The sequence below is a fragment of the Panicum virgatum genome, chromosome 3K (assembly GCF_016808335.1).
Source record: "Panicum virgatum strain AP13 chromosome 3K, P.virgatum_v5, whole genome shotgun sequence".
NCBI lineage: Eukaryota > Viridiplantae > Streptophyta > Magnoliopsida > Poales > Poaceae > Panicum > Panicum virgatum.
In genome coordinates, this window is record NC_053138.1 from 2,077,042 (window position 1) to 2,103,535 (window position 26,494).

The 26,494-nt window shown below is 50.4% G+C and overlaps 5 protein-coding genes across 5 annotated transcripts; 2 read left to right on the forward strand and 3 right to left on the reverse strand.

Annotated features, from left to right (window-relative positions):
* Window positions 1–1,718: 1,718 nt before the first annotated feature.
* LOC120696717 (serine/threonine-protein kinase D6PKL2-like) lies at window positions 1,719–6,863 on the forward strand. Its single transcript, XM_039979702.1, has 2 exons — window positions 1,719–2,422; window positions 5,365–6,863. The coding sequence occupies exons 1-2, from the start codon at window positions 1,833–1,835 to the stop codon at window positions 6,263–6,265; spliced, it is 1,491 nt and encodes a 496-aa protein (XP_039835636.1). The 5' UTR covers window positions 1,719–1,832; the 3' UTR covers window positions 6,266–6,863.
* An 853-nt stretch (window positions 6,864–7,716) lies between these two features.
* LOC120696719 (probable glycosyltransferase 3) lies at window positions 7,717–9,498 on the forward strand. Its single transcript, XM_039979703.1, has one exon. The coding sequence runs from the start codon at window positions 7,873–7,875 to the stop codon at window positions 9,391–9,393; it is 1,521 nt and encodes a 506-aa protein (XP_039835637.1). The 5' UTR covers window positions 7,717–7,872; the 3' UTR covers window positions 9,394–9,498.
* Window positions 9,499–10,208: 710 nt separating this feature from the next.
* On the reverse strand, window positions 10,209–11,903 carry LOC120696721 (probable glycosyltransferase 3). Its single transcript, XM_039979705.1, has one exon. It carries the CDS (start codon window positions 11,802–11,804, stop codon window positions 10,458–10,460), a length of 1,347 nt encoding a protein of 448 aa, XP_039835639.1. The 5' UTR covers window positions 11,805–11,903; the 3' UTR covers window positions 10,209–10,457.
* A 452-nt stretch (window positions 11,904–12,355) lies between these two features.
* Window positions 12,356–16,631, reverse strand: LOC120696722 (IQ domain-containing protein IQM3-like). The gene is made up of 9 exons (XM_039979707.1): window positions 16,328–16,631; window positions 15,390–15,504; window positions 15,216–15,281; window positions 14,869–14,957; window positions 14,661–14,748; window positions 14,011–14,157; window positions 13,791–13,883; window positions 13,150–13,251; window positions 12,356–13,063 (listed from the first exon to the last, which is right to left on the reverse strand). The coding sequence occupies exons 1-9, from the start codon at window positions 16,513–16,515 to the stop codon at window positions 12,653–12,655; spliced, it is 1,299 nt and encodes a 432-aa protein (XP_039835641.1). The 5' UTR covers window positions 16,516–16,631; the 3' UTR covers window positions 12,356–12,652.
* A 1,143-nt stretch (window positions 16,632–17,774) lies between these two features.
* LOC120696720 (IQ domain-containing protein IQM3-like) lies at window positions 17,775–25,315 on the reverse strand. The gene is made up of 9 exons (XM_039979704.1): window positions 24,994–25,315; window positions 24,619–24,733; window positions 24,438–24,503; window positions 23,382–23,470; window positions 23,094–23,181; window positions 19,457–19,603; window positions 19,282–19,374; window positions 18,696–18,797; window positions 17,775–18,615 (listed from the first exon to the last, which is right to left on the reverse strand). The coding sequence occupies exons 1-9, from the start codon at window positions 25,173–25,175 to the stop codon at window positions 18,112–18,114; spliced, it is 1,386 nt and encodes a 461-aa protein (XP_039835638.1). The 5' UTR covers window positions 25,176–25,315; the 3' UTR covers window positions 17,775–18,111.
* Window positions 25,316–26,494: the final 1,179 nt, after the last annotated feature.

Below are 26,494 nucleotides of genomic sequence, written 5' to 3' on the forward strand. Positions count from 1 at the left end.
TACCATCTGGGATACATCCCCATTTAGAAATTAAGCTTCCGCGAAATTTATAAGAAGCAAATCACAAGTTTTTCTCAATGTGGGCCATATTGGACCACATTGCTCATCGAGAAGACGCCCACAGAATCGCTGGGTGGCCTTGGTTGGGCCTCCCTTTTGTGTAAAAGAAGCACCGGCCCAACCTGAGCGCCTCTTTTTGTGTGCTGGGGCAATCGCTCCAAAGTCCAACCCCAAGTCCCCCAACCAGGCGAGACGACGAAGCTATGCTGGACCGACCACGGCAAAAGATGTCTCTTGCCGACAGAGCACATGGATTGAACATGGACTAATAGGCCCGAACCGTCAGCGCTGAACCCCCAGCCCACGGACTGGTGGTAGTCATCACTGATCACGCTGCATAGCAGAGCTGGTTACTAGCAACCAAACATTTGTGATTTGTGTTCATCCCTTCGAATCTAGTAGGCTCTCTTATCGTTTTAAGCATGGGGTCCTCGAAGAATCAAGATGTCTCTCTGTTCCCCCTGCAGACTGAGTACATTGTCTCTCCACAACCGACCTCAAGGCCCGCCACATCCCATCCATGATCCATCCTAAGAATGGAGGGACCCCTTCAGATTCAGAGTAACCAGCAATCGAGAGAGGGAGAGGGGGAGGGATTCCGAGTAGAGCCATCCCATCCACAGAGACAAACATGCTGGCAGCTTGATCCTCCTGATCGCTCGGGAGGGAGAAGAAAGAGCAGGTCTGGGTTTGGCTTTGGCTTTGGCCCATCTGTTTGGTCCGCTCGCTCGCTCGCTCGCTCGCTCGCTCGCTGCTACTATGTCTCGCCCATTGCATTGATCGCATGCTTGGAGGCATCAGACAAATCCCATCACAATGCCGCCATCAGAGTAGGCCCGGCCCATCGCTCGGTTCGAAATGTCTTGGCCTCTTCTCTGCCACTCGTCTGTCTCATTTGCAAATGTATCACTAGCAAGTACAGTAGAGCCTGAAGCCATGTCTTGGATGCCATGCCCATACCATACGTGGTGATTCCGCCAAACACAAACGTCCGCCCTTATAATAGACCACTGCAGGCCTGATTATTTGATGCGATGAGACCCGGTAGCTGCTCCACATCACGAGATGAATCGAGCACCGAAACTGGTTTGAAACTGTTGACAGGAGAGGGGAGGAAAAAAAAAGGTGGTGTCGACCCAGCTGCACGGCAGATCATGCTTTCCCAGCCGTAAAGCTAGTACTCCTATTGTGCTACTAAGCATACTGCGGGCATCAGGTCAAAGCCAGTAATTCAAGGAAATCAATGGCAGTTTGGCACCAGGCTTGAGCTACCTACAACCTATCTAATCAGATCTACTCGAGACAGCAATCAGGGCAGAATGTTCCGTCCGTGCACCCCCACCACGACGGTCGACGGGAGGGATGGAAACAAGCAAGATCCCGCTCCGGAGAACAGGGCCTGCATGTTCCCCGGAATTCCAAGCCGAAAAACATATACATATACATACATACATATATATATATATACATATACATACATATATACATATATATATATATATATATATATATATATATATATATATATATATATATATATATATATATATATATAACGAACGAAATCAACGCGCCTCACGGAATCCCGGCCCGGCCCATCACCATCCAATCGCCGCTGCCCACCTCCCTCGTGTCCCCTTCAAATTAAAATCCCCATCGCCACCTCCTCTGCTTCTGCTCTTCTCCTTCATCTCCTCCTCCCCCGGCTCCCCTGCCAGCCAGCCGCAGTCCCCGCAGCACTCCACCACCTCGCCGCGGCGAGAGCAGTCGCAATGCCTCCTGCGGACGGAGACGCCGCCGCCGCCGACCTCGCGGCGGACGAGCTGCAGAGCATCAGCTTCGGCTCCTCCTCCGACCGCTCGCGCTCCCGCTCCGCCTCCACCGTCTCCACCGCCACGGCCTCCTGCTCCACCTCCTCCTCGGGCCCCCTCCACCTCCTGCTCTCGCTCCCTCCTCGCGCCGCCAACCCCTCCGCCCCCTCCGCGCAAGCAGCCCCGCGCCTCGGGGCCGTCTCCCTCTCCGACATCCGCTTCCTGCGGCGGCTCGGCGCGGGGGACATCGGCAGCGTCTACCTCGCCGAGGTCAAGCCGAAGGAGAAGCCCACCGCCGACGCGGGCGCGGCCGTGCTGGTGGCCGCCAAGGTGATGGACCGGAAGGAGCTGGAGGGCCGCAACAAGGAGGGCCGCGCGCGCACGGAGCGCGAGATCCTCGAGGCCGTGGACCACCCCTTCCTGCCGCGGCTCTACGGCGTCGCCGAGGGGGACCGCTGGTCCTGCCTCCTCACCGAGTTCTGCCCCGGCGGCGACCTCCACGTGCTGCGCCAGCGCCAGCCGCACCGACGCTTCTCCGAGGCGGCGGTCAGGTATGATCCGAGTCCCCCATTACCGTGTTGATTTACGTCTGCGATCACAATGAATTCTTTCATGGCGTCTAGTAAGTATCTAGTGTGCCTCGCAATTATGACGGTTTTCATGTTCGACAAAGGGCATTTTGGGGGGTAAAATGTTATACACATGAATGAATTTGACTTTTTTTTATGACTTTTAGGCTTGATCCTTAGGTATTAGTTACGCTAGTGATTCTAGGCTTTTTTGGAGAAGAATCTGGCAGGTTTCCTGCAGTTTTGATTGATTGCCGCGGCGCTCTGTTTGTTTCCTTTGGTGTTTCCTTGTGCCTTTTATATTTGTTTTTGTTTCCTTTTGTGTGTGTTGTAGTGTAGTTTAAGGATCTAGTGGACGCAGTCGGGGCCCATGTGTCTTCAGTTGGGCGTGCATCCGCCTGCAACTTGGTTTCCTCTGAAGATGCGTTCGATGATCATGAAAAAACCTATACGGTCAATCAGATTATTGCTTCCCGGCCTCTTGTTGGACGCATCCTTTACCAAAAAAAAAAACGAAACATAGAAACCGAGCACATTAAAAAAAGAAAAGGGAAGCGATATTATGGGCGCGCGAGTGTGACGCCAAGTAGCACGGAGAAGATGTTGTTGATGGATGTTTTTGGTTGAAGACTAAATCGGGAAACACTTGTCCATGGTGATCCTGTCACGCGCACAGTTCCTTGCTTCTGGGCCATGCTTACCATGCTGTTACTGTCATCCATCGACGCCACACAGGTGGAGGTGCACGCGTTAACACACACAGCCCCCACACCACCAGTGTTTGTATTGTTTCCGTCCGCCGAGCGAGCCCTCAAGAGTCAAGCCTGTCAGCCTGTCCATGTATGGAAGTAAAAGCTGTGCTTGGCAGATGCGCTTGCTACGGAGTAGTAGGTCCCAGGCATTCGTGCGTATCTGCAAGTGATCCCGCCCGGGCCCCGGCTCATCTTGATCTCACACGGGGTCGCCTTTATGAGCTTCTTCCCCTCGGAGTTTCAATGGCTAGCTAGGCAAAAATACGTACGTACTGCGTATACTTGACTGTAGCGGTTGGAACTGTGGGCGGGGGCCGTGGCGTTACATTACTACTTGCTGCTGCTGCTGCTACGGTGCTAGTACACATGGAGGATTGGAGGATCGCCATTGGTGCTAGTCAAGGCCTCGGTGCTAGTGGTCAACTTACTTACGTACTGTCTGTCAGTCATTGTTGTAGGAAATTCCCTGCTGAAATTTGCCAGAATGGCATTGTGATTTTCCGATCGAATGGCCGTCTGTCAGATCAACTAGGAAAAAATAAAAGAAAATCCAATGCCACTCAATCTAGTCTAGTCGATCTATTGCATGCAGCTCATTAAGAGGCCGGTTCACGTCGCACGGCTCAGGAAAAATCCAAGTACTCCTTGGCCGTGAGACGCGGCTAGCTCTTCCCCACACGTACTACAACTAGTATACACTACCAACCCAACAAGTACTATACCCAACCCAACCCAACCCAACCCAACCATAGCGTTGTGAATTGCGAAGGTACACACGCTGTGGGAGTGTGGGTTCACCACCTGCTCCCGGCTGCCGGCGAACAACAACAACATGGAGGATTGGAGGATCGCCATCATGGACAAATCATGGCACATGGTACGGCTGTCTTGAGACGACAGGCACGAGCGGTGCCCGTGTGCTGCGGCGCTGGATCCGTTCCAGCAACATGACACTATCTCTCCTCTCGGTACTGCCACTGCTCTTCCCTTCCCTCCTCGTGCATGCCTTCATTAGTCAAGGAGGCCTTTATTAACCCCCATGTGATGCGCGCAAGAATGACAGCTCTGAAACACACACCCCTACCTTCACCGGCTATGAATGGTCTTAGGTCGAGACCATCTGATCGAGCTAGGGCATTTCTTGTAAAGATTAATCTAATCCAACCCTAGTTAAAGGGAATTAACAACTGCCCGCACACATGCATGTGGTACTTAACTTCTTTTTAACGCTAGGACTAGTAAACCCAAGGAAGGGATTAACAATTGCCGTGGACACATGGGGCTGCATTCTCTGCAGCGTTAAACTAGGACAGTCCAGGCCCCCCAGCGCGCAACTCCCAACAGCCATGATGTGCTAATTCGAGCACTGTCTGATGCCTTTTTTGCGCCGTCGTCTGCTACGTGAGACCTCTGCTCCACCTCTCACTTCAGCAGAGCACTGGAGCACAACCACTCTGTTCGCTGCATGAAGTCAATAGTGTTTATCTCTCACACCAAACCAGTACCAGCCAATAGCCACCAGCCAGCCAGCAGTACGTTTCTCTCATAATAAATCAACACCAGCCACCACCCACAGCCACAGCACAGCGGCGTGGTGGCGGCGGCGTCCAACATGCCCGGCGCTTGATTCAGATACAGGTGCCTCACCTTGTCGTTAGGCGTTGCACAGGTGTGGCTTGACAGGCTTGTCACCTGTGGCCCTGCGCCCTCTGCCCGTGCGCTGTGGGCTGTGGCCTGGCCTCTTTTGGTTGTTACAGACATGTGAGTAAAGTAAGGGCATGCACACGCGCGCTTTTTCAGCATGCAGCTTCAGTTGCCAACGACACGAGCAACTTTGCAACTTCTATCTATCCGCATGCCTAACCAGTACTAGTAAGCAGTTGGCGTGGATGCATGCTTTGCTGCTGCAGTTGATCCAAGCTCAATGCAAAATTTGCAATTATTTTCTAGCCAGCAGGTTGCCGCGTTCGATTACGCATGATAGCATTGCTAACAGATGAATATTCAGAGCAAATTTTACTTTGTGGTCGCTATCTGTATTCTGTAATGATTACTGATGGGTAAATCAGAAAAAACGACAGTTGATGATGGCACTGCTAAATGATGATTTTTTTCAAGCAAATTAGTTAGTAAGATGGGACTCGATTATTAACAGTGTCCCTGCCGCCACAGGTTCTACGCCGCTGAGGTGGTGGCCGCGCTGGAGTACATCCACATGGTGGACATCGTGTACCGCGACCTCAAGCCCGAGAACGTGCTCGTCCGCGCCGACGGCCACATCATGCTCACCGACTTCGACCTCTCGCTTAAGTGCGACCCCACCGCGCCCACGCCGGCCCACGTCATCTCCGACCCGCTCTCCCTCGCCGGCCGCTCCACCGCCTCATCAACATCGTGCACCATCTCTTCGTGCATCGTGCCAACCGTGTCCTGCTTCCAGCTCTTCCCCGGGCGCGGCCGCAGCCGCCGGCGCCGGCGCTGGCGCACCAAGAAGCCGTCGTCGTCCACCGGCGGGAACGGCAGCTTCCCCTCCGGCGGCGGCGGCGGCGGGCTCGACCTGGAGTTCGTGGCGGAGCCGGTGGAGCTGCGGTCCATGTCGTTCGTGGGCACGCACGAGTACCTGGCGCCGGAGATCGTGTCCGGTGAGGGACACGGCAGCTCCGTGGACTGGTGGACGCTGGGCGTCTTCATCTTCGAGCTGCTCTACGGGGTCACCCCGTTCAAAGGCTACGACAACGAGATGACGCTTGCCAACATCGTGGCGCGCGCGCTCGAGTTCCCCAAGGAGCCATCGGTGTCGTCGGCCGCCAAGGACCTCGTCACCGCGCTGCTCGCCAAGGACCCGGCCCGGCGGCTCGGCGCCACGGTCGGGGCCGCGGCGATCAAGCGCCACCCCTTCTTCCACGGCGTCAACTGGGCGCTGCTCCGGTGCGCCACGCCGCCGTACGTGCCGCCGCCGTTCAGCTTGGGGAACGCCAAGGCTGGAGCTGCTGGCGGTGGCGGCAGCAACGCCAACGATGACGACATGTCGGACGACGACAGTTGTCCCGGCACGCCCGTGGAGTACTACTAGATCGACAAGCCAAGCCAGGGAGAAGCGCCCATGTCCACCACCTGCGTGTGAAAAGAAGCTGCCCGCGCTGATGCCATCGCGGCCTCGCCGGGGCCCGATGGATCAGCAGGCGGCTCTCTTGTCCGAGCCCGGGGGCGGCGCGTGCACGTGGTGGGGGATGGACCACGGCGCCTGGCATGGCGCGCGCAGGAGGCAGCCGGGGGCGGGGAACACCTGGCCGCGCTGTCGCCTCGAGCGGTTGCCGGGTGCGTGTCTCCGAGAGGGCTCGCTCGCGCGCCAGGCCAGAAGCAGGCACGCCGTATGAAGAATAAGTTAATGCTCTTCTTCTTGCAGTTAGCACCATGTCTTAACCCCGGCTTCCACTGTGCCATTGCTTGTCTCAGGACATTGTGTAACTTGTTAGGCTAATGTATGTATACCGGGGTGTTGCTTGGAACGCATGGATTTCATTGGAAATTCTTTGTGAAATCCCGTGTTCCAAGCAGGACCTAAGGATTGTACTATGTTCGTCGTCTCTGGTTGTACTATCATTCTGGCTACTTGCTAGGAGTAGTAGAATACAAGGCATCGGTCCAACTAGTATTTCGCAATTGCCAAAGATTTGCGTGTATTTTTTTCTTTTATGGTACGAGTGGGGGGATGGGTGAGGGAGGGACATCGGCAGGCATGGCTAATGATGCGAGGTCCGGGCTTTGGGCGGCAACCGGCGGAGACGATGATGAGAGCGGCAGTGGGGGATCATGGCCGGCGGAGGGGAATTCACACCGCGCTCGTGCGCGCCGCGTTGCGTGATGATCACCTGCAGCGGCGTATGATCGAGCGGCCATGTTTCCTTTTGCCTTGGCTCTGCAGGATGCAGGGTAAAAAGAGGGGGAGCGAGCATGTATATATGCTCCAAAGAGGTAAAGATGCTGCTGCATACACAGCGAAAGTTACTGCTACCATCTGGATAGAAAAAGGCAAAAGGACTAAAGGCCTAAAGGGCCAAAGGATACACAAACTGCAGTTACAATGATCATGCTACGCGACGCGACATCAAATGCACGCCAGTCCACCGCTGACACTTCACCGGATGAAGAACAAGCATCAGATGTAGTACAACAACAGTGGTAAACGGCATCTGAACACAGATACGAGTACTAACTTTTTTTTTTTGCACCAAAAAATTCAAAACTAAAGCTACTTTTTTTTTTGAGGGGTAAAACTAAAGCTACTTGTCGAGGAAGAGTGCGCTCGGTGCTTGACTTCCAATATCGACAGATTGGGCCCAGAACGATACGTTTAGGCCCGAACCGGCCTTGGGCAAACAATTTCAGCCCGGCCCAAACTACGGATTTGCTCTGGTTTGGCCCAAGCCGCAGGGACAGTCGTGTCATCACTAGCAGATGAGCAGCGCCATGTGCCTGCGGACAGAACGTTCGGCAATCTAGCTCGTCAGACACATCTGCAAATCGAGCAATTTCATATTCTCCTCTCCCTCGAATTTCCCGCGCCCCGCTGACTTCCCCGGCACTCAAACCCAAGATCCTGCCTGCTCCATCGCCGGCCACGGCACGCCCCACAACCCCGCTAACCAGTCCAGTCACAGCTTGCAACGCTACGATCGAATGGGTACGCCGGCGGCCGGCGGGTGGAGATTGCCGTCGCGGGGCCGGAGCAGCAGCAGCAAGCTGACACAGCGGGCCATCAACAACATCAGGTTCGCCCTCCTCTGCGCCTTCGTCACGCTCCTCGTCCTCCGCGGCACCGTCGGCGTCAACCGCCGCCTCGTCTACATCGCCGGCTCCCGCCGCGCGCCGTCCGGCACCGACAAGGCCGTCGAGGACATCGAGCGCACCCTCCGCGAGATCCGCGCCGACTCCGACCCCGACCCCGAAGACGACGGCAGCAGCAGCAGAGCGGCGACCACACCGGCGGCGGCCAAGTACTACGACCGCGGCAGTGCGTGGTCGACGCCGAACTACAGCCTCGGGCCCCGGGTGACGCGTTGGAACGCCAAGCGCCGGCGGTGGCTGCACCTGAACCCGGGGTTCCCGTCCCGCGACGCGCGCGGCAACCCGCGGGTCCTGCTCGTCACGGCCTCGCCGGCGGGGCCCTGCGACACCCCCGCCGGCGACCGCTTCCTGCTCCGGGCCACCAAGAACAGGATGGACTACTGCCGCCTCCACGGCATCGAGTTCGCGCACGCCATGGCGCGCCTCGACGCGGAGCTCACCGGCGGCTGGGCCAAGCTCCCGCTGCTGCGGCGCCTCATGCTGGCACACCCGGAGGTGGAGTGGCTGTGGTGGATGGACGGCGACGCGCTCGTCACCGACATGGGGTTCGAGCTCCCGCTGCCGCGCTACGAGGGCGCCCACCTCGTCGTCCACGGCAACTCGTACCTCCTCTTCCAGCAGCGCTCCTGGGTCGCCGTCAGCACCGGCAGCTTCCTGCTCCGGAACTGCCAGTGGTCGCTCGAGCTGCTCGACGCCTGGGCCGTGATGGGGCCCAGAGGCCGCGCCCGCGACGACGCCGGGAAGCTGCTGACGGCGACCCTCTACGGCCGCCCGTCGCTCGAGGCCGACGACCAGTCGGCGCTCATCCACCTGCTGCTCACCGAGAAGGAGCGGTGGATGGACAAGGTGTACCTCGAGAACGAGTACTACCTGCACGGCCTCTGGGCGGCGGGGCTGGTCGACAAGTACGAGCAGGTCATGAAGAAGCACCACCCGGGCTACGGCGACGACCGGTGGCCGTTCGTCACGCACTTCGTCGGCTGCAAGCCTTGCAGCGGCGGCGGAAGGTCCGGCGGCGGAAGGTCCACCAGGGGCGGCGGCAACTCCAGCGATGAGTACCCGCCGGAACGTTGCGTCAGTGGCATGGAGCGCGCCTTCAACTTCGCCGACAACCAGGTGCTCCGATTGTACGGCTTCCGGCACGAGACGCTGGCGAGCTCCGATGTCAGGCGGGTGACGAACCGGTCGGCGAACCCGCTGGAGGCCAAGGAGGAGGCTCTCTCTTTCTTGAAGAAACCCAAGGACCCGGACGTCCAGAGCCACGATGTACGCAAAAATCGAAAGCGCAAAGGAAGAAAGGACTCTGTTCTTGCAAGAGTCCTGAAGAGACTGGGATGGAGATCTGAGTTTTGATCTTTTTTTGTTGTGTGTTTTGAATATTCTAGCATTTCATTTTTGCAGTTGCTAGAGGCTGGTTACTTGTTTTTGTTCTGGGTTCAAGACGAATGAAATGGTGGTTCAAACATAGCAATATTCAGTGTCTTCAGTAAATAACACTTGGTATTATTCAGATATCTGTACCAGAAACTTTGTTCTACTAATAAACATGAAATGATTGTAAACAAACATGATAAAACAAAGGAAAATGGAAAGCCAAAGATGTTCAGAGTCGTGCTTGCAATCCAGGCTGGGAGAAGTGAGAACCACCATTGGTCTAAAATATTTAGAATCTGTTCACATGTTCTGAACTCTGAAATATCTCTCCGAAGTACTAATTGATCAGATCTCCCAGTTTTGATCTGTCGGTGACACCGTATACACCACCTGACCACCGTATCTCACATACCGATGAAAATGATACATAGCAGCCACTAGGTACCATGCATTTCCTCAGATTAGATTACATCTCATACGAGGATCGGTGCTACAAGTGTACAACTCACAATGCAGTGTTTTGTAGCAACAAATCTGAAGAATCGTTGTGTATTACTAGTGGCATAATTCACAGACGCATTGTTTGAACCATACTCCCTCCGTTCCAAATTATAAATCGTTCCAAGAATTTTGGAGAGTCAAACCATCTCAAAGTTTGACCAAAATTATAGAGAGAAATATAAAGATTTATAACATCAAATAAGTGCTCTATGAAAATATAGCTAACAAAGAATCTAATGATACTTAATTGGTATCATAAATGTTATTATTTTGTCATATAAATTTGGTCAAACTTGAAAAACTTTGACTCTCCAAGATTCTTGGAATGACTTATAATTTGGAACGGAGGGAGTACATTTCTTGCCTGCTTCATTTGGTCTGGATACAATACAACTAAGAAAAAGATGCAATAGCAGAACCAGTTGCTGGAGTGCGCTAGCTAGCTATTGCAGAATTGAAATCAAGAAGAACAATCAATCAAAACTCAATAAAGAAGAAGTGATGATCAAAACTAGCTACTCGTACTTGTGCCGAGGCCTACACTAGACGTGGTCGAACTTGGCGTCCATCTTGAGCGCCGCCTCCTTGGCGTCGAGCGGGTTGGCCCTCGGGTCGGTGACCCTCCTGACCTTGGCGCTCCCCAGCGAGCGGTGCTGGAAGCCGTAGAGCCTGAGCACCTGGTTGTCGGCGAAGTTGAAGGCGCGCTCCATGCCGCGGAGGCACCGGTCCAGCGGGTAGTCCTCGTACCTGCCGCAGGTCTTGCAGCCGACGAAGTGGGTGATGAAGGGCCAGCGGTCGTCGCCGAGCCCCGGGTGGTGCTCCTCCATCATCTGCTCGTACCTGTCCACCAGCCCCGTCCAGAAGCCATGGAGGTAGAACTCCGACTCGATGTACACCTTGTCCATCCACCGCTCCTTCTGGAGGAGCAGCAGGTGGATGAGCGCCGACTGGTCGTCGGCATCGAACGGCGGCCGCCCCGTCAGGCTCGCCGTCAGCAGCTTCCCGGCCTCCACGCGGGAGGGGCCCCTCGGGCCCATGGGCACCCAGGCGTCGAGCAGGTCCAGCGACCACTGGCAGTTGCGGAGCAGGAAGATGCCGGCGTTGAGGGAGATCCAGGAGCGCTTCTCCAGGAGCTCCGGGTAGCCGTGGATGACGAGGTTGCGGCCCTCGTAGCGCGAGAGCGGGAGCTCGAAGGCCATGTCCGTGAAGATGGCGTCGCTGTCCACCCACCAGATCCACTCCACCTCCGGGTGCGCCAGCATCAGGCGCCGCACCAGCGGGATCTTGGACCAGTACCCCGTCAGCTCCGGGTCCAGGTGCGCCATGTTGTGCACGATGTCCACGCCGTGGAGGCGGCAGTAGTCGATCTTGTTCTTGATGGCCTTGAGCAGGTAGTGGTCGCCGGCGGGGTTGTCGCAGGGCCCCGGCGGCGAGCCGGTGACGAGCAGGACCCGCGGGTTGCCGCGCGCGTCGCGGGACGGGAACTCCGGGTTCCGGGACAGCCACTCGCGGCGCTGGTCGTCCCAGTCGCTCACCTTGGGGCCCAGGCTGTACTCCTTCACCTGGATCAGCGTCGCCGACGACGAGAAGTTGGCCGTCGCGTTGGGGGACGACGACCCGCCCCCGCCGACCAGGACGACGACGTCGTCGGCCTCCGAGTCGGAGCGGATCTCGGCGAGGATGCGCTCCACGTCCTCGACGACCTTGGCGTCGGCCGCGGCGCCGTCGGGCTCGGCGATGCTGACGAGGAGGTTGAATCCGGCGGTGCCGCGGAGGACGAGCACGGTGATGAAGCCGCAGAGGAGCGTGATCTTGATGTTGTTCATGGTCCGCTGCCGCTGCTTCTTCAAGCTGCTGGCCCGCAGCCGCCCGCCGCCGCCCACCCCCATGCTGCGCTGCGCGCGAGCTCACTCCTAGCTGCTCCTCGATCTCTCTCTCGATCGTTGGGAGCTGTGAGCGAGCTTGTGATTAGTGCGGCGTGGGGTGGAGTGAGGGATGTATAGGGAGGGAGGGAGGGTTTTGGAGGAGCAGGAAGCAGGAACGTTCGATTTCAGCTGGCACGTTTGTGTGCAGTGGAAGTCAGCGGGGGCGCGGGAACTCCGAGGCGCAGGTCATTACGAAATTACTCGATTTTTGCAGTCTGGTACGGCAGCGGAGCACGATTCCCGTTCTGCATTACTATATGCTCACTGTCCCGTGGAGAGATCCGCCATGGCCATGCCGGTGATCTGCGACTCGCCAGGATCTGCTCTCATCTTCGTTGACCAATTGCAGTGTGCGCGCTGTGCAGTGCTCCAACCGACTAGATTTCATTTTTAGAACTACTAGTAGTATCACTCGCAAAAAAAAACCTACTACTAGTATAACTCAATTGCATCCTGGTTGTAAGATTGTTGTTAGACATAGGAGATTCATTGCTCCAAGCAAAGAAAATAGGAGATGCTTCACCAGAGTGCTATTTCTACAACGATGTAAATCAGACAACTTGCCACACATGCTGAACTCTGCAGCAGTAATGGAAGCAATGAGAACAAACCAAGAGTCTGACCTTTTGCAGCACAAGACAGTAATGTCAATGCAAAATTACAGTATCCAATAGCTGTTGGGGGATGTCTCGCGTACCCTCTAGTTGTATGGTTTTCGGACCTGGTTTCCCTTATAAAACTATGGCAAAGCTCTTGCCGTTCTTATAGGGGGGAAAATACAGTAACCTGATAGCTTGCGTAGACTTCATGCTCTAGGCCAATGTTGTTGATGCTCGTGGTGACAGGTCCACCATTTCCATTGCTTGCGTTCTGAGCTCAGCTGGATAATCCTTCACGCACCCAATCCTAGGACCAGCACCAGTGCTCCATTTCATGGACAACTTGTGGCCAAGCTGGTAAGATTTAGACTCGCTCTTCGATTTTATCCTCTCAAGAATTGCCTTCTGCGGGACATCAATGGCTTTCGGGCTGCGCAGAGCACCTGATAAGGTTCTTTGGTATGTTAGCTTGGATTGTTCTGTAGGAGCATCCTTGCTTCCATCACCTTCCATTATTGTGTTCGAAGGGAGAACCACTTGTGGAGGATTGGTATACAGAGCAACGTTTTGTGTATCATTAGGCGTTGGATCATCGCAGCAGTCATCTTTGCTGAATGGGCGCGCCTGAATGGCCAAAACTAGCTCCTTATAATAAAACCATCTACGACAACATAGGAGAATTTGAGATTGTGATGACTACTTTGGTGTACCTTGACTTCTTTGAGATCGACTCCACTCTCTTCAAGGAATTTCATGAAATTGTTGAGGTTCTCCGTGCTTGGCTTGTAATGACCACTATAGGCCAAAATGGACTTAGCCGAAAAAAACACATCAGAGAAAAATGAGTACAAGACAAAATCAAATTATTTCTTTAAAAAAATCAAATTATGGAATGGTACTATCTTTTACTCGTGGCAGAAATAGAAGGGGTCGACAAAGTGTACAGTCGTCAATTAACTTCCATGGTGATTGTATTAAGATAAGTAACTAATTTGATGGTAATACATACAAAAGTATGCTTTCTGCTATACTAACTCCTTTACAAAAGAACTTTAATGTTTGGAATATTTAATATTTATTCTAGAAAAGGGCTGCATCTCTAATTGTAAATTTTTCAGATAGGTAAAATAGTGAAGTAGTGGATCATTAACCGTCACACAACACATATCTGTGGCTTTGTTATAAACGCAGACTTCGTGAACAACATAAGCAAGAATTTTATTTTTTTTTACAAACACCAACAAATTGTTCTTTTATCTCTGGTTCAAAAAAAAAATTGTTCTTTTATCAATCAAGAACTAAAAGACACTAGAATCAACTAGTGATTTCACAATGGGGAACATAACAATACCTTGATCGCTCCATTTTCCACCGTAAATTTTCCAGCAGCTATGGTAGCACCTCCAGCTAAAAAGCTTGAGTGCTGAAATACACCTTTCTCCTTCTGGACAAATAAATCAGGTTAAAGAAATATATAGGGCCCTAAATCATAAGCTAAAAGACCTTATATAAGATTGCTTCTGTAGCATTGTAAGTATAGAAGACAAGTCCTTGAAATGTAGTCAAGTTACCTTGCCAGCATAAAGTCTTCTTGCTGTGCTCATAACAAAAATCCACTTAGCTCCTTCAGGACCCTGGCTTGTATCTAGTGGTTCTCTAGATTGTTTATGGATAACCTTTCCCTCTTTAATGATGTATTCATAGAGCTCACGCTCTTTCTGCAGAACATTATAAAATTGTTAGAACTTATATCTTACATCGTACCTAGTTGCAGTAGTTTTAGTAGAAACCTGATGAAGAGTTTGTGTAAAAAAGAATTTTTCCAAATTGGTAGTGTTTAATTTGTGTTTGAAGTCAAATATATTTTTTCATAGTCATGACTAATGAGAAAAAAAAATGGAAAAATATCATAAAAGAAAGTAGGTCAGGGCATGGCAGATCATACTCATGTTTCATAAAACACAATAATTGATACTTGAGGGTATGTAAATGCAGCTTGTATATAAAGAAATATAGTATTAGTAACAAGATTACAGAAATATGCAACACATGTTGGAACATGAGAATAATATTTTTGAAAAACCGAACTTATGTTTACATTAAAATAAAAGTGGTATTCAAGCACAAAAGCTTCAAAAAACTAAATTGGGGCTTTCTCATAATATTTTAATACTGATATATAGCATGATTTCTAGATAAATATAGCCTGAACATTTCTTACAGGGCCGAGATATTTTATGCATTGCTTATTGAGCAGAGTTCTTGGACACTGGGGGTGACCTACATCTTTTCCATCCCCGACATCAAGCCTGCAAATGCAAGTGGACTTGCTGAAATTGCCATGCAACACAACTAACAATATAAATTGCTCAAAGGTATGTGCACATATCTTTTTAATAGGAAAATATGCAAATGTAGTATGTTTTCACCAATAGAAGAAGGGCTGGCCGGCTTGGCTTTGGCACCAATGTTCGTAGTAGAAGTGCAGGTTGTGCCCATATCGATGTCGTGGGTCGATCTACAAAGCAACACATGGATATAATGCTACCATTGAGAGTTGCTAATTATGAAAAGAATTATCCAGAGGCAGAAATTTGCTTGACACCAGCCCATGGCCCTTTTACGATTTGTGCTGACACCTAAGTTAAATACCAAATCAACTTGGATCGTAAGTAGCAACTTTTCAACCCACATCCACATGTAATTACAATGCAAAATACTAACAGTAATACTGAACTAGAAACAATAATAGTGGATTTGTACTAATTATACTCACAGCCTCGATCCAATGTTGGAAAGCCAACTTGAGAGCCTTGCTATCTCTGGAGAGACCTTGTCCAACCTGTGTCAAGCATACAAGTGTGAAAATTTATTGAGAGCGATGCCAGAGAAGTAAAAAAAAAATGAGAGTTCCCAACACAATGAACATTTGTGATGTAGGAATTGATACCTTAGATGCTTTCAGGCTAACACGATTCCAGTGTGACGTTGCAGTCTTAGGCCAGGGTTCATCGAAGAAGGAGATGGTGCTATGGCTGAGCCGCGCAAAGTTCAACGCTTGCCACCTTCATCCCATCCAAACTCAAACCCTTTATTTTTTTATCAAATCTTGTTTGAACACACGTCAAGGAGAATTATTTTAGTTATCTTTTGGGACACAAGAATCTCCAAGGAAAGAGATTTTTATATGACATCCAATCGACGTGCTCGATCATTGGATCAGCGGCAGATGGATGTGATCGCCCTGTGTGTTCGGGTCCACTGTTGTGTGCTTTGTATGCTCGGTTACCCGCTATTGGGCCCGCCGTGCGTCAAACATTTAACTGGGCCAGTCGTAGGGTTGCTACATTATACAACACTAAACCGGACCGGCCCATAGCAGAAAACTAATTAAAACAGGTCCTCAAAACACATAGTACATTATAGTTACCGGGCGCGTGCGCTACAGAAGCGGACCCGTTTAGAGGAAACAAGTGTAAAAAAGCAGGAAGTAACCTGGGCTGTCCATTGCCCATCCAACGGTTGAAATAAGTGATTGATGGATAAGTTATTTTTCAGTTGATTGATATAGAGACAATCCCATTTTATAACTAAAAAATCATCCAAATTCTGCTTTGTTAAGAAAGAAGGATACGTGGTGAATGGAAAAGGTGCTGTCCTCTTGGCTGTTGGAAACCATGCGTGCATATTAGTAGGCCGGTATGGGCGTATATATTTTGCCTTTTCCAATAAGATTCAACGGAATAAACCTGAAGGAATCTCACGCAACAAAATTAAGAAAGAGCAGCCCTAAAAAAAAAGAGCAGTGGAGGAGAATTGTTTCAAAAAAGAAACAAGTAAAGGAGAAGAAAAGAAAAATAATAAAAAATAGTACTGGGATCTCGTTACCAGAGCTCCTCCACGACGACGGCGGAATCGGCGAGCTTCCGCCTGGTCCGGTAGCCGCGGTACACCGTCTGCAGCTTGGCCGCCGCCGCCGCCGCGCCACCCACGCTGCCGCCGTTCCCCGCAGCCGGGCACCTCGGAGAATCCGCAGCATCCAAGCCGACGGGACGCAGATCCGCATCCGCCTCCATTTTTTTTTTTTTGCTCGTGATTTCTCCGGTGACCGAGCAAGCAGACTAGCAGAGTTTGGTTTGGTTGGGAGGAATGGCTGCAGCGTTCAGGTCATCAGGGAGTAGGCGCAGGTACTAGTGGAGCATCACATTCCCCTCGGCGTTTATGCTCTCAACCTCGGGTCACACTCACTCACATAGGTCGTTCTCAATCTCCATGCCGGATCGGAGCTTTGATCGCTCGTGCTGGCGTGCGAATCGCTCAATAAGAGGTACATCAGCAACCGAGCATCATGTTCTGTGGACGCTTCTCGTCACTGCAGAATCTTACATTTGCACTAGCGCCTGGCTTACCAGCATTTTAGCTCGGATGTAACCTGACAGGATTTGTTGGTGTGCTTTGGTCCTCTGAAACGATCCGTGGCGACCCGGGATATTGTTAGCTCGATCAGTATACAGTCTGAACTTTGAATCAGTATACAGTCTGAACTTTGAAGTACCAGTAAATCTTCGAGAAGATGTTAATTTTTTTCTCTGTTGTATAGATAAGAAAGTGTTTAACAAGCTCCAGAAGTCTGAAATGAAATATAGTAAGAGACTCTAAATAAGTTGTGTGGTACCATTTTTTCCCCTTCCTGCACCATTTTTTTTCTTCCTGCATGGAACTAAGTGGAGAAACCACATATACATGGGGTCCCTCGACCAATGAGTTATGTGAAAAAGGTTCTTTTAGGGCTTATTTGGATTAACATATTCTCTTCCAATACATGTGGGTTGAAGTAAAAAATAAACAAATTTCCACGTCGATATCTCTCAATACATATTGTCACTGATTGGAGAGGATTTTTATGTTTCCTATAAAAAGGCTTTGGTGGTCTCAATCCCGGCCCGATTCAATCCTGGGCCACCTTCATGGTGGCTCCCTAAATGCTCTCTCTCAACAGTTATCAACTGCAGCAAGTGTGGGATGATGGGTTGCTTAAAATAAAAAGATACATGCCATTTGACGCAACTCTTCGTTTTTCTAAAATTTTTTGAGGCAAATCTTACCATAACCGACAAGTTTCATCGACTCGTTTCTATGTTTTTTTGTTGTTGTTGCTTGTTTCACTGGCGTGACTTGTTTCACATGCCGTGCGTACTGTGATTGCTTCGCAAATATACTAGGTGTTTGCTTGATAAAAGTACACTCTCTAATGTGCTTGGCACTACACCAGCTGACCAGCTTGCTACTGAAATTGACCCATTTGCCTGCCTGACTACTGTTCAATCCTGAGCACTGATAATAATCTGTCACGTTCACACAACTGAGTAGGTTACGGTGTATTGGTAATCAAACATTCTATCATGTCTGTTTGAAGCTCTCCTAGAGTCCTGGTAGGCTGGTAGTGAGATATAAGAGAATTCTGCACAGGACATATTTCTGCAATAGTTACAGGAGAACACTTGGAAAACTTGCAGTGTGCTACATCTGAATGGAACCACTGACCAGGGGAACGTCAGCAAGAGTAAACCAAGAATCTGAGCTTTGCAGTGTAGCATTGTGACAGTGCAGTAAAGCGACAGCTGGATCGCATGGCTTCATGCTAGTTGCTTGACATAAGCTCGTCTAAATTTCTAAGTTGGCTGCGGCAGGGAGGCATGAATCAGCGATGTTGGTGAGGTGGCTTTCGTCGGGGACAAGCAAGAACCTAGCATCCTTGAAGCCGATGGTGTTGTTGCCCTTGGTGACAGGTTCACCATTTCTAGAGCTTGCATTCTGAGCTCCATTGGGTAGTCCTTGACACATCCAATCCTTGGACCAGCCCCAGTGCTCCATTTAAGGGACAGTCTGTGGCCAAGCTGATAGGACTTGGACTCGCCCTTGGATTTCATCCTCTCAAGAATTGCCTTCTGCGGGATGCCAGTTGCTCTGGGGCTTTGAAGACCACCTGACAAGGTCCTTTGGTAGGTTGGCTTGGCTTGTTGTTCTGCAGGAGCATTCTCGCCTTCATTGACTTCTGTCGTGTTTGGAGGTAAGATCACTTCTGGAGGAACTGATCCCATGAATTCAGCAGTAAGGTTCTGCGAACCATCAGGCACTGGATCTTCATTGTAGTCTTCTTTGGTGGATGAGCGCACCTGAGGGGACAAAAGCAAGCACATTAAATGAATTCATTTTCAATTTGGTGAGACAAGATTGTGACGGTTAAAACAGTCACCTCTACTTCTTTGAGATCAACTCCATTCTCTTCAAGGAAGTTTATAAAATTGCTGAGGTTCTCTGCACTTGGTTTGTAGTGACCACTGTAGGCCCAGATGGACTTATCCAGAACAGAACAGAACAGAACAAATTAGCATAATGCAACCAATGAAAAATCACGGGAACACATAAAGTGTACAAGTAGCCAGATAATAGGACGATGACACAAGAGTCTTTAACTTGCACTGGCTGAATCAAGATAAGTGGATACTCTGATGCGTACTAGACAGTACATTCGCAAGCTATATTTCACAATATACTACCTCCAAAATTTGTTGGAAAATAATATATGAATGGCGACCGTTTATATTTTGTGTGTGTCTTCCAAAAGGGTTTCCGAAACATTTATTCATGGTACCCTATGGAACAGAAAAGAATGGTTTCAAGGACCATGAACAATGGATAACTCGTCAGTTCCAGGACACCGAAAGAACTTTTTCGTCAAAGGTGCTGGATTAAGGATAGAATAAGCAGGAGTACAAAGTAAATTCTGTGATTGAATGCTAACATCTAATAGGGTACGTTGCTCAGAAGTCAAAAAATACCTTGATAATTCCATCTTCGGATGTAAATCTTCCAGCAGCTATAGTAGTGCCTCCTGCTAAAAAGCTGGAATGCTGGAATACACCTCTCTCTTTCTGGATGGATAAATCAGGTTACAGATATATTTTTTTTCAGCAGAAATATAAGTGTGAAGTCTTATAAGAGTAGATAAGTTACCTTTCCAGCATAAAGTCTTTTTGCTGTGCTCATAACAAAAATCCATTTAGTTCCTTTAGGACTCTGGCTTGTATCAAGAGGTTCTCCAGATTTTTTATGGATAATCTTTCCCTCATTAATGATGTATTCATAGTGCTCACGCTCTTGCTGCAAAACATTGGATAATTGTTAGTAGCAAGAAAATGATGAAGTTGTTGAAAGGCCCTTTCACCGCGCTTGCATATGTATAATATTTTGAAGTCAACTGTACATCTATTAGTGGTCATGATTCATGAGGACGGTGAATAATAGTGTGGACAGAAGCAAGACAATTCATGCTGGACCCTACTCATGAAACAATAGTGCAGGCCTGAGGCTATGTGCCTATGTCAAATGCAGTTTATATTGCAGCTATTTGATAGTAATAACAATAGAATGCAATACATGTTCAGATTTGATAAGAACATTTCTTAGAAGCCAAACTTGAGGAAAAAGATTTTATAGCAAAAGGAGTATCTTTCAAAGACCTAAAAGGGGGGCGTTTTTCGGCCCCTGATTGAGCCACGTCTACAGTAAATGAACGCCGTCCGATTTCCATCCTACGGTCCCTCCGCCTTCCCCGTTGATCACCGACCTTTCTCTCTCCCTCACTCTCTCGCTCTCCCTCTCCCCCGGCGGAACGAGCGGCGGCCTCCCCTCCGCGGCACCTCCTCCGCGGCGCTCCTCCCTCCCCAGCGGCCTCCCGCGGCGGCCTTGTGCGGCAGCGGCGCCCCTCCGAGGCGGAGGAGGAACGGTTCTCGCGGAGGCCGGCGCGGCCGTTGCGTGGACGCGAGGCGAAGGAGGAGCGGGTCTCGCGGTGGAGCGGGAGCCCCGCACGCGCCTCCTCCTCCCAGCGGCCATGGGCACCGCGGCCCTCACCTGCTCCCTCGAATCCCCGCGCGGTGGCCATGGAGGCGGCGGAGCGCTGCCCCGGGCGCGGAGACCGGCGCGGGCGGCGCGGCGCGGAGGAGCGAGCGCGGTCTCGAGCTCCGCCCCTCCGCGCTTCCTCTCCCTCTCATCTCTGCTCCCCAAGCGGCGCGCGGCAGCGGCAGCGGCGCGAGCCAGCAGCCGCAGCGCTCGGCAGCGGCCCTCCGGCGCCGCAGGGGGGAGGGGTCGCGCGCTGCTGGCGGCCGGGTAGGGCCCCATCCAGAAGAGCGCCAACGAGCGTAGGTGGAAGGGCTGCAGTCGCCTCCGGCCGGTCCCCGGTTGACGGCCGCAACCCCCGCCCCTGCTCACCACCTCCAGCCACGGTCGGGCCGGCTCCCATCAAGGAGAGCGCCCCACACTGCCGGCACTCCTTTTCCTTGAATCGGGCCGAAGGCTCATCGAGGGCGAGGTCCAGCCTCAGCGCAAGGTCGTCGGGGGCGACCTGCAAGCCTCGCGGCATCGCCCTGGCTCGGGTGAGCTCCAGACCCGGCCACCGTGGGTGTGTGATGCCTCTCCCAGCTCGTCTCTCAGCTCCCATCTCTCTCTGATATGCATCAAACAGCGGCACCGGCCAGCGGCTCAAGATTCCCTCTGCTTTCTCTGCACTTTCTTCCCCCACGAGCGAAACACAACAGGCAGCCAGCTCTTCATCCACGCCAAGCAAACAGAGCATATTCAATCTTCCTTCCTTGAGATCTCTGATTTCCCACCAAATTACAGTTTTTAGCTTTCACCATGGGCATCTGCCCTATTTGAGTTTTTGGCCTTGTTTACTAAGAAGCAGATATATATATATATATATATATATATATATATATATATATATATATATATATATATATATATATATATAGTTGCATTTTGTAATTCTAGGTATCAGTAATTGACTTTTGATTTTAGTTCCTTCAAATTGCTCTTTTTCTGATGCAGCTACTTCCCCATCTTGAATCTGATGTCTTGCCTCAACGTTGTCATCTACAGTGGAAGATGAAATCTGTAAATTGCGCCCAAAAAAAAAATCGACCTTAACTTGTTTTCTGTGCAGATCGAGACTGAAAAACTTCTTCCCAATTAGTTGAGACAGAGATGAACATTCCCTTGGTATGCTTTTCTCAGACTTCTTTGCAACTTCCAGTTTAATTGAGAGGCCTACGCGTATTTGCATGTCTGCTTCTGGAGAAAGCAAATAGGTTGTATCAGTTATTCAGTTCATAACCCTTGGCCACCTACGTGGAACGAAGGCATCTACAAAGCAAAGAAACTCAACACAGTTTGTCACTTGTTTGGCTACCAGGCTAGGGGTGCACTGTCACCTGCGCACCTGTGCTCCTTCAAGGAGCAAGCAAGCAGCAAGCAGAAGTAGATGACCTCCTTGTCAGGTACACATATGTATTGTCTGTGAGTACAGGTACAAATTGCTTGGAGCTGGATTTATTCCACTTGGCATTTTCTTTTAAGACTTCTTATAGAGTGATGCTTCGAATTGGCATGGGGGATTTAAATCGTGATCTTCTCTATAGCTTGTGATATAAAATGCATCAAGGGGTTATGTAACTATAAAATGCTTGCAATATAAACTCAAATCTTTGCTATAGTTTTTTTTAACTACTTTAAACATGCTCTGCAGCACTTCTCTCTATTTTAGAAAATTTCGTTTTTGCTAGCATGTGTTAGGCAGTCAGGCTGTTTATTCCACTGTAGCTGTAGCTACTAAATTAGTTGTTACTAATTGAGTTTGCATTTGTGAATGCCCAAAAGTCAAGTGGTTAGATATATATATGCATTCTTTACTTCAATTTATGGCATATAGGCAATGAGACCCGTTTTATTCTAAATAGTATTTATGGTTACAAGATTTGGATATTTAATCTAGGATCCATTGCATCATGGCTTTGCTAAAAAAAAATGGTTTACAAATGAGATCTATTATTGATCACCCGTAGCACTGCTACCTATAAACAGGTAATATGGAACCAATGAGTTGCCACATAAATTATTTAAAAATGTTCAATCAAAATTGGTTAAATACAAGAAAGTATTACAACCACCACATGTGCAACGCAACAATCTCTCAGCTTACTATCTGCTTGGCATTCACACAAACACCAACTAATATTGATTACAAAGCTCCCTTGACAATTTAACTCTTTTCAATATTTAGATGGACAAGAAATCAGTTCGCGGACTCGAGCTCCGCCGTGCCGAGCTCAAGTGGATCTGGGCGGCGCCGCGCTCCTCCCTCCTCGCCGGTGACCAGGGGCATGCCGTCTCGCGCCACCGCCTCCTCGCCGGTCCGCCGTGCCCCCTTCCCTTCCTCCCTCTCTCTCCCCATAGAGGCATGCCTCCCTCTCCCCCGACAAGCAGCCTCGCGCCGCCGTGCTGCCTCTGGCCCCCCAGGGACGGTTGGCCTACGCGCGACCGGCGGTGAGCCCTGCGCCACGTCCGCCGTACCGGGCGTCCGCTGCCCCCAGTCCAAAATTTCGTATAAACATCTTCACCCTTTCTAACGATCACTGGTCCACAGGTCACGGCGCGGCAACGCCACGCCAGCCTTTCTAGTATATTCTTAGAATAGAATATAAAAAAAAAGCTTCATGAAACCAAGATGAATTCTGTGGGTGTAACTAGCCAAGCAATCATATAGCTCTCCATTCTGAATAAAGATAGAAACCCATTGTGGAAAAATTCTTACCGGACCAAGATACTTAATGCATTGCTTCTTTAGCTTTGCTCTTGGACACTCTGGAAGGTCTAGATCCTTTCCCTCTCCAACATCAAGCCTATTTATATACAACAAACACTCACTTAAATCATCATGCAACAAAACTGATAACTGGAATTCCTGATATGAACAGAGATTAAACCATAGCTAAAATATCGGTTTGAGCAGGCATCCGAATATGTTTATCTGGATCGAACTACTTTGTTCTAACAAGAGAATCTGCAAATGTAACTGTGCAAATTGCAGCAAACTTCTTACCAGTAGAAGAAGGGCTGCCCTGCCTGGCTTTGACACCACACATCATAGTAGAAGTGCAGGTTGTGCCCATATCTATGCCGTGGGTCGATCTATAAAGGAACAAAATTATTAATATTGACATAAATCATTACATCAGTGTGTTGGAAGCAATAGTCTATCACTCTACGAGGAGATGGGCATGACTTGTATGACATCAATGATGGACCTTTTTATGATCAATGTTCACACATGGCTAAAACTCTTTGGTCAACCGGGTCAACAAAAAAAAAACTCTTAGGTCAACTTAGGCTGGTTCCAACGGGGGTCGGTACCGACCCCCGCCGGTCGGTACCGACCCGGCTACCGACCCACGCCGGTCGGTAAGCGCGGAAACCGAGAGCGTGGGGCGGTAGCGCTACCGGCCGGGCGGTCGGTACCGACCGGCGTTGGAGCCGCGCGCGGTCGGTACCGGCCGGTCGGTACCGACCCGGCGTCTGGTCGGCTGCCACATGGCGCTCTGTGATTGGCCAACGGCTGCCACGTCAGCTAGCCGTTGCAATTAGCCGTTTTTAACCGTTTGAACTCCAAAAAATTCGAAAAAAATTCCAAAAAATCACGTGGTTATTGTGTCCAAAAAATTCGAATTTTTATGTAATTTCCGAATTTTTAAATTTAATAAAATGAGGTTATTGTGTCCATTTAAATTATAAAAGAACGCGTTCTGAAATGGTTAAGTCTGGAATGGAAAAGCTGACGTGGCGCTGACGTGGCTGTGGGCTGAGGCTGCAGGCTCACTGATGGAGCGCTGGGGTCGAGTGGGCTGGCGAGAGCTGACGTGGTGCTGATGTGGCTGTGGCTGCGGGCTGGGGCTGCAGACCCACTGTTGGAACCAGCCTTATACCGAGAGTAGCCTCTTTTCACGCATATGAAAGCACATGATCAATGTTCACACATGACTAAAACTCTTAGGTCAGCTGATACAGAAAGTAGCCCCTTTTCACACACATGAAAGCACCTCACCAAATCTACTAAATTGACAAACAGTACTCTAGTGGGATTTGTACGATTTGTACTCACGGCCTCGATCCAATGCTGGAAAGCCAGCTTGAGGGCCTTGCCGTCTCTGGATAAACCCTGACCCACCTGTTGCAAGCAAGCAACATGAACAACAAAGGGGGGAAATTCGGTTAGTTTTCTGGCGAAGAAGAGAAGAGGACACGAGGGACTTTTCTGTTTCCTCAGGTAGCAGTTGGGGCACCTTGGATGCATTAAGGCTGACGCGGTTCCAGCGCGAGGCAGCGGTTTCCGGCTTGGGCTCGTCGAAGAAGGAGACGGTGCTGTGGCTGAGCCGCGCGAAGTCCAGCGCTTGCCACCTTCATTGATCCCCAAAGAAAAAACGCTCAGTTTCAGTTACAATTGATTTGGACTGCGGACACCAAAAATCTCCAAGAAAGGAGGCACCTTTCATGGAACGTACAGCAAGAACCTACAAGGGGAGAAATTGTAACAGGGTAGCATGTTTTTTTTCCCAAGAAAGGGACTGTTCTCCTTTACCAAATTAATCCGCACAAGCGGCAGGAGTCTCCAAGCAAGAAGCCAAGAAGGGAAGGATCTGAGTAGAAGGAAAAAGTACCAGAGCTCCTCTACGACGACGGCGGAGTCGGCGAGCTTCCGGCGGGTCCGGTAGCTGCGGTAGACCTTCTGCAGCTTGGTGGCGGCGCCATTCTCGCCGCCGCCTCCTTCCACCGGCGGGGGAGATTCCAGGTTATCCGACTGGAACCTTGGAGAAGCCGAGAAATCGAGCCCCACCTCCATTTCTTTCTTTTCAGGTTCTAGGAGCGAGCCTAGCCGAGAAATCGTGCACTTGGACCGAGGAAAAGCCGTTTGGTCGCGCAGTGTCTGCCTGCTGGCTGCAGCAAAGGGGAGGAGCAGAGCAGAGCAGGTGGGAATTTAATCTGGGTTAACACGCTGTTGACAGTCAATTGTGTCAGTGAGAGGCAGACCGGTCAGACCGGTCTGTTGTAATCTGAATAAGTTGGGAATTTAATCTGGGTTAACACGCTGTTGACAGCCAATTGTGTCAGTGAGAGGCAGACCGGTCAGACCGGTCTGTGCAGTTGTAATCTGAATAAGATTCGTTTTATTTTGAAAATTCTTGTATAAACCAACCTGGAGAGGGGTACGACTTTCCTGGCCTATAAATATAAAGGCTAAGGCCGATTGAGGTATTCCCAATCGAATCAATCAAAATATCATATTACTTTTTATCTCTCAAACTCTAGTCTTTTGCAACCCTAAATTGCTTTCTTCTTTTGTCTCGACGACGTTTGAAGACATTCTGAGTGGCCTGCCGACCTCAGAGCAACTCTAGCCGCGCAAACTCCGACGGGTCCCTCCCGAGCTCGCGTTTCTAGGTCTTCGCGGTTCTCTGCTCCACACCGGTCAGACCGGTCTGCGGAACCGGTCAGACCGGTCCGCCAGGGCATCGTTGGTTCAGATCATTTTGACGATCTCCTACGCGTTCTAGCGCATTCGAGTGTGTTGGCGCGATTCTGTGTCAACACACTTTTTGGCGACTCCGCTGGGGATAGATTAATTTGGTTTTAAAACCGATCTAATCTACTCCTTGAAGAAGATAGGCTCTTCAAATATCGATAAGGAAAACATCATCACGGCTACAATGGATGAGCTCACCGAAGAGGAGCACAAGGCCTACCTTCTTGTGGAGGAGCACGTCAAAGCATAATTCTTGAAAAGCTTCAAGAAGGATCGTGGTGGCCTCGTCAAGAGGGTGGAGGAGTTCGTACTGCCGTCTCTCAAGCTTAGTAAGGATAAGATTGAAGAGATCCCCAATGTAAGCCTCTCTCCCTCTGATATGTTTGATAGAATGTCATCCATAATGGATCAAAAGATTGTTGCTGCACAAGCTGCTGCGGGTGACATTTTGATTAAATTGAGTAGTGATGTTGATGCGCTTAGGATAAACAACCCATGTCAGATCCTAACTCATTAGATCCGAGTTCGACTACCCCTGAGTTCACATCTGAACCACTCTATAGTATGCCGTCGAACTCGTTCTCAGGGCAAACCCCGCCACCGTCGACCGTACACACTGCACCTGCCAGACCGGTCCC

What these genes read in the sequence shown, in the direction of transcription:
- LOC120696717 (XM_039979702.1), top strand. Translation starts at nt 1,833, where the DNA reads ATGCCTCCTGCGGACGGAGACGCCGCCGCCGCCGACCTCGCGGCGGAC. An exon ending in TTCTCCGAGGCGGCGGTCAG is followed by an intron (nt 2,423 to 5,364) that starts GTATGATCCGAG and finishes CTGCCGCCACAG; the next exon opens with GTTCTACGCCGCTGAGGTGG.
- LOC120696719 (XM_039979703.1), top strand. Translation starts at nt 7,873, where the DNA reads ATGGGTACGCCGGCGGCCGGCGGGTGGAGATTGCCGTCGCGGGGCCGG.
- LOC120696721 (XM_039979705.1), bottom strand. Translation starts at nt 11,804, where the DNA reads ATGGGGGTGGGCGGCGGCGGGCGGCTGCGGGCCAGCAGCTTGAAGAAG.
- LOC120696722 (XM_039979707.1), bottom strand. Translation starts at nt 16,515, where the DNA reads ATGGAGGCGGATGCGGATCTGCGTCCCGTCGGCTTGGATGCTGCGGAT. An exon ending in GTCGTCGTGGAGGAGCTCTG is followed by an intron (nt 15,505 to 16,327) that starts GTAACGAGATCC and finishes GATGGGATGAAG; the next exon opens with GTGGCAAGCGTTGAACTTTG. An exon ending in TCGATCTCAAAGAAGTCAAG is followed by an intron (nt 13,064 to 13,149) that starts GTACACCAAAGT and finishes TTGGCCATTCAG; the next exon opens with GCGCGCCCATTCAGCAAAGA.
- LOC120696720 (XM_039979704.1), bottom strand. Translation starts at nt 25,175, where the DNA reads ATGGAGGTGGGGCTCGATTTCTCGGCTTCTCCAAGGTTCCAGTCGGAT. An exon ending in TCCAGCATTGGATCGAGGCC is followed by an intron (nt 23,471 to 24,437) that starts GTGAGTACAAAT and finishes GTTCCTTTATAG; the next exon opens with ATCGACCCACGGCATAGATA. An exon ending in TTGATCTCAAAGAAGTAGAG is followed by an intron (nt 18,616 to 18,695) that starts GTGACTGTTTTA and finishes TTGTCCCCTCAG; the next exon opens with GTGCGCTCATCCACCAAAGA.